Source organism: Humulus lupulus, chromosome 5 (assembly GCF_963169125.1).
Source record: "Humulus lupulus chromosome 5, drHumLupu1.1, whole genome shotgun sequence".
Taxonomy (NCBI): Eukaryota; Viridiplantae; Streptophyta; class Magnoliopsida; order Rosales; family Cannabaceae; genus Humulus; species Humulus lupulus.
The window spans coordinates 12,847,138-12,853,713 of record NC_084797.1 but is presented as its reverse complement, the minus strand read 5'-3'; the positions used below and the strand labels follow the sequence as shown (position 1 = coordinate 12,853,713).

At 38.0% G+C, this 6,576-nt stretch overlaps 1 protein-coding gene across 1 annotated transcript; it reads left to right on the top strand.

Moving 5' to 3' along the window:
* Nucleotides 1-4,997: 4,997 nt before the first annotated feature.
* Nucleotides 4,998-6,038, top strand: LOC133778856 (uncharacterized). The gene is made up of 2 exons (XM_062218876.1): nucleotides 4,998-5,337; nucleotides 5,452-6,038. The coding sequence occupies exons 1-2, from the start codon at nucleotides 4,998-5,000 to the stop codon at nucleotides 6,036-6,038; spliced, it is 927 nt and encodes a 308-aa protein (XP_062074860.1).
* The last annotated feature ends 538 nt before the right edge of the window (nucleotides 6,039-6,576 follow it).

Below are 6,576 nucleotides of genomic sequence, written 5' to 3'. Positions count from 1 at the left end.
CCAGTGGCCGAGCCGCGCCCTGTGCGCAAATATTGTGTACGGCACCCTTAGGCCGCTATCACATGTCCCATGGCATAATACCATCACTGACACAATACAAATATCGGGAGCACTTAGTCCCATCACAAACATATAACCGGGTACAGTTTTCTTACCTTTCGATTCGCTAGCTTTGATCACTCGACTCCTTGAGCACGATCCCTTTCGAGCCTTAGCGCTCACCTATACACAACCATAGGCCAAAGTCATCACCAAACTTCAAGTCCAAAACCTAGCCTCGGGACCAATCCCAAGCCCCCGGGAAGTCCTAGTTCCACCAAACAAGGTGGTGGAATCAAACCACAAACCCTTGGTCAAAAACCCTTGCAAACAACCCTAAAATCCCCTTCTGAAAACAGGGCAACGCTACAGCGCTCTTAGGAGGGCACTACAGCGCTACAAACATAAGCAAAATCCCCTCGACATGCATGGCCTAGCGCTACAGCGCCCAAAGGCTAGCGCTGTAGTGCTAGTCACAGACAGACACCACCTCAGTTTTCCTTCCTGCGATTTCCTCGAACCAAACTCAACCAAAATTTCTCCAAACCTTCACCAAACTCAAAAACAACCTTATGAACATACTCCACTCATCCCAAGCACCCCAAATACCCAAAACCCAAACACATGCATCCCTAATCTCAAAATTCACCATAGCTGACCTTAAGTTCAGAAACTCGGCTGAAACCAGTCAAAACATCAGAGTTACAAGCTTAGAATTCATACCTTTAATGGGATTTTGATTTCAATACCACCTCTACACCTCCTTAGCTTGCTCTTCCTCAACCTTTCCCTTGAATTCCCTAAAGTTCCCATCAAACTCAGCTTACACACCATAGTTCAAAAACCAAAACCAGAAACTGAAGAAACTACAAAACCTTACCTCAAGTGTTAGGGTGTTCTTGCTAAACCTCTGCCAATTCTCCAAGCCTAGCTTAGGATTCTTGATGCTCAGCCTAACTTAGCTCCTCCCTGAGCTTTGCCTAAAAAATACTCAAGAAACTGGTGAAGAAAGCATAAACCAACCTTAGGAATTCTTTTCCTTCTTTTCTTTTCAGACTTCTATACTTTTCTACAACTTCCACTAACATAAAGCCTTAGTAACACTTAACTCCTGTAAGCCAAATGACTATTATGCCCTCCCTTTTAATTCTAACCCTTTAATCCTCTTAGGGGCATTTTAGGCATTTTACCCAATTCCCGCTAACTCCTCGAGTGTCTCTAATATTTACCGCTTGATTCCCGATACCTAATTAATCTCCATTTATATTCCTCGATGTCAAAATAGACTCCAATATACTCACTACATTCCCATTTATACTCCTAGGCTTACCCCGAGCCTGGTATAAATCCCCGCCATGACTTTTTCGCTACTCTGCTCACTAGGATCATCTCGAGTCATAGATCACAGATATATCCACATAATAATGTGGTCTCGACAATTATCACACATATCAAAACAGTTATGCCCATGATGGCCAAAATTACAATTATGCCCTTCTAACCTAATCAGGGCCTACATGCATACTAATACACATAGTCATGCATCTCAAATATTCAAATAATCATATATCATGCTTTAAATCATAACCATGCATTTACTCATCAAAGTCACACATAATTCCCATTATGCCCTCCAGGCACACTAATCAAGGCCCTTAAGCCTTATTAGCGAATTTGGGTCGTTACAACTATCCCCTCCTAATGAGAATTTCGTCATCGAAATTTACCTGAACAACTCGGGATACTGATCCCGCATCGTTGTCTCAAGCTCCCAGGTCGCCTCCTTGACCTTACTATTCCTCCACAGCACTTTAACAAGAGGAATCGTATTATTCCGCAATACTTTATCTTTTCGATCCAAGATCTGAACTGGTTGCTCCTCATAAGCCAAATCTGTCTGTAACTCCAAATATTTATACCTCAACACATGAGTCACATCTGAGACGTACTTCCGAAGCATGGAGACATGGAATGCGTCATGAACTCCAAACAATGATGGTGGCAAGGCTAATCTGTAAGCCACCTGACCAATCCTTTCCAGGATCTCGAATGGTCCAATGAATCTAGGGCTTAGCCTGCCCTTCTTTCCAAACCTCCTCGCCCCTTGCAGAGGTGAAACTCGAAGAAAGACGTGGTCCCCAACCTGAAACTCCACGTCCCTACGCTTAGGATCAGCGTAGCTTTTCTGTCTGCTCTGAGAAGCGAGCATTCTAGCCCGGATCTTCTCTATAGCTTCACTTGTCCTCTGAACCATATCTGGCCCCAAATATCTCCTCTCACCCATCTCATCCCAATGAATGGGTGATCTACACTTCCTCCCATATAACATCTCATAGGGAGCCACTCCAATCGTTGACTGATAACTATTGTTATACGAAAATTCAATCAACGGAAGATACTTACTCCATGAACCCTCAAAATCAATCACACATGTTCTGAGCATATCCTCCAATACTTGGATTGTCCTCTCAGACTGTCCATCAGTCTGAGGATGAAAGGCTGTACTGAACTTCAACTGAGTCCCCAAAGCCTTCTGCAAACCACCCCAAAACTTGGAAGTGAAGATAGGATCCCGGTCTGACACTATAGACTTAGGAACCCCATGGAGATGTACGATCTCCCTCACATACAACTTAGCATACTGATCCACAGTATATGTCGACCTCACTGGAAGAAAATGGGCTGACTTGGTGTATCTATCCACTATCACCCACACCGAATCATGAAGACCCACCGTCCTAGGTAAACCTCCCACAAAATCCATAGTAATGTCCTCCCATTTCCATTCAGGAATACCCAAAGGCTGAAGCAACCCTGCCGGTCGCTGATGCTCAGCTTTCACCTGTTGACAGGTTAAGCATCTGGCAACGTACTCTACCACATCCTTCTTCATCCCGGGCTACCAATATAAAGTTCGCAGATCCTGATACATCTTCGTGGAACCCGGATGAAGTGAGTACGGTGTTGTAGAGTCCAAAGAACTTTACTTAGCTAAGTTAGATAGTAGTATAATAGTAATTATAGTATTATCTTTATGACTGTGGATTTTTGGTTCATACTAGGATTTATTTGGACATTCATAGTAACACTTGTAGAATTTCTAAGTTTAACCTATAGTTTAAGAATATTAATTTTAACCTAAGGTTTGATTAATATGACTGATATTAAGGGTGATATTTATTATATTATAAGGTTTATATAAGACCCAATAAGATAATAGCACATGTCATGTGTATGTTTAATAATGATTAAGTATTTTGAGGAATAAATTTATTAAGTTTAAAATTTGAATATCCTAGGGTCAGTCAGCAGCTTTGAAAATGTTAGAGGGCTTAGTCAAAGCTGTTTACTCAATTCAAATTAAGCTAAAAATGTATAATTCATGTTTAAATATTCAGCGTATGTCGATATATCGCAGCTATAGGGGGTGATATATCGCAACATGAAGATACGAAAAACATGAAACGTTGCACGATTGCCTCGGGCATACTGGCCCATGCGATATATCGCCTACAGGGGGCGATATATCGCCTCCTTCAGGGCATTTTGAAACATTTTGAAAATGTTCTCCATTCAAATCTTCAACTTCTTGATAAGTCCAGCATCTTTCTGAACGAGTCTTCAGCCTCTGCTGAACGATAATTCAAATGTTTTTCACTTAAAAAGTCATTATTTTTATTCAAGTTAAATGAAGATCTTTTCATTCCTAAACTCTATAAATAGGACCTAGTGCCCAGCCATTTATTCATTCTTCAAGCTAAGTTCAGAGGCTGCAAGTTGCTAGGTTATTGTGAGAGTGTAAACACTTGGGTTGGGATCATAAGCCTGGTCACTATAAGCTTACCAAACACTTGGGAAAGTAAGGTTTATTCACATTTCGGTTCAAGGTTTAGATTGGTCATATAAGTCTTCAAGGTATTTCCAAACTCTAGTTCAATTGGTATTATTTTCTTTAAGTTCTCATAGTCTTCTACTCAGCATTCTAACCTTACTCTTTATTCTTGATTAGGAAATCTAAGAACTTGCACATAAGTTTTTGGTAAGTATATTCTCAATGGTATAGTCCTTCCATTCTTTTCATCCATTTTCTTCAATATACTCACCCTGTTATAAATGGTTTTTAAGAGTGTTCCAAAGTCTCAACTCTGTCCTCATATCCCGGTAATTTTGGTAAGGAAAATAGGATAGGATTTATGTGTTATATGATTTTATATGTTATCTTATGATTTTATGTTATGTAATATGCTATGTTAAGTATGTTTGTAGACTTGGGCATATGACCTATACAACTAACAAGCCCCAAATAGATTATGGGCATATGACTTGCTTAGCTAGCAAACCGCACTAATCTAATGGGCATATGACTTGTTTAGTTTAGGGGACCCCAAGTAATAATGGCCATTATAGTATGTATGTGGCATAAGTGTTATGATATGTTTTATGTTTCTTTATGAAATTTATGCATATGGTTTATGTGTTAGATTTTCCTTGTTGGGCATTAGGCTCACTCCTTTTATGTTTATATGTGCAGGAAAATAGCTTTAGTGGCGGGAAAGGTTCTTGGAAGCTTGGGGAATGTGTATTGAGGCGGAATGGATTCAAAGAGCCGAGAGTTTCGATTCGAGGATGAAGTCTTTACTTATGACTTTATGTGTATTTTTCCGCACTTCTTTATGTAATCTCTTTTTTATTACCATTATGTTATGTTTTGATTTTGAAACAATGGGATCCCATATCCTACTTGAGATTTTATGTAAGATTAACATTTGTTTTTACAAGTTTTAATAAAGTTATGATCTTTTCACTTGTAAGTTCTATTAAGGATTAGGGTCTATGTGTAGTTTTCATTAATGGTCCAAAGTCTAGAGTAGTTGGGTCATTGCTGTTTTGAGTTGAAAATGAATCATGGGGACTTTAAGTCCATTTATTATCTACTCCAAGGTTTGAAATTATTCTTGATGTCGTCTGGTTTACAACCAAATGATTCGAAAACTGCCATTTACTGTTGTTGTATGGAGGATACGGAGATCAGGAGAGTCTTGGATGCTTCGGGGTTTATTCGAAGTGAGATGCCATTTAAATACTTGGGAATCCTAATCTGTGCTAGAAGACTTTCAGCATTAGAATGTGAAGTGCTGGTGGAAAAAATTGTTCAAAAAATTAGAGTTTGGGGATCTCGGAATATCTCTTTTGCTGGTAGAATGACGTTAATAAACTCTGTACTCATCTCAATTCACTCCTATTGGGCACAAATCATGATAATCCCAAAGAGGGTGCTCAAGAAGATTAATGCAATCTGTAGGTCTTTCTTATGGCGAGGTATTGTTGAATCATATACCCCGGGGTACATAGCTTGGGAGTAGTTATGTAAATCTAAATCTGAAGGGGGTTTGGGGATTTGAAACTCTTTAGTTTGGAATACGGCTGCAATTGCAAAATATGTTTGGGCTATTTCCTCAAAGCAAGACAATCTATGGGTGAGATGGATTCATAGTGTCTACTTGAAAAATGAGAATTGCTGGGACTATATTTCTCCTACTAATGGCAGTTGGTATTGGAAGAAAATCGTGCGAATCAAAGAAAAATACAAGCTTCTTACTAACTTCCAGGTTCTTATGACAGGGAAATATAGTGTCCAAAAAGGTTACAAGATGCTTTGTGAAGAACAAGAGAAGGTGCCTTGGCATAGAGAGGTTTGGAATCGCTATAATGTTCCTAAACACAGTTTTATTACATGGCTGGCAATTCAAAATCGTCTGCAGACTAAGGACATGTTGTTTTCTTTCAACATATGCCAAGACACAGATTGTTTTTTCTGTGGTGCTGCTGTTGAGACAGTAACACACCTGTTTCTTGAGTGTGATTTCAGTTCTAGATGCCTTTTAGAGATCAAGCAATGGTTAGATTGGAAAGTGAGGAATAGACCTCTGTTGGAGCTGTTACGGTGTATCTCGAGGGCTAAATTGCAGCGTTTCAAGAAACAGGTTTTGAGGACATGAGTAGCTGGTTTGGTGTACCAAATTTGGGTAAATAGAAATGATTGTTTTTGGAACCAGAAAATGCAAACAATTACAGCTTGTGTACAGGTGATTAAATGTAATGTAAAGCATTGAATTACTAGCATTAGAGCTAACCATTTTACACAGAAAGAGAAGGAATGGTTTTATACTTTATAAGTTTTTTAATCTGTTATATTTAGCTCATGTCCAGGCCTTTTTTAAAGGTGCAGAATAGATTGTAATGGATGTTTGAAGCAATAAAATTGATCTGATTCATAAAAAAAAATTATTTATTATTTAAAAATAATTATTATTATAAATTATCTAAAAAATATCTTATATTAATTTGTTTAATTATTTATTATTTTTAAATAATTATCATTGTAAATATATCTCAAAAATATATTATTTTAAGTTTTTTAATTAATTATTTTATTTTATTTTATTTTATTTAAATTTAAGTGTTTACAAACTACTATTAAATATAATAATATCAAGATATATATAAAAATATTTCGTTAAAGTTAATATTAAAAAA

Excerpts from the sequence above, each read along its gene's own strand:
- LOC133778856 (XM_062218876.1), top strand. The coding sequence starts at position 4,998 with ATGTCGTCTGGTTTACAACCAAATGATTCGAAAACTGCCATTTACTGT. Across the intron at positions 5,338-5,451 it reads CAAGAAGATTAATGCAATCT|TTTGGAATACGGCTGCAATT; the intron begins GTAGGTCTTTCT and ends GAAACTCTTTAG.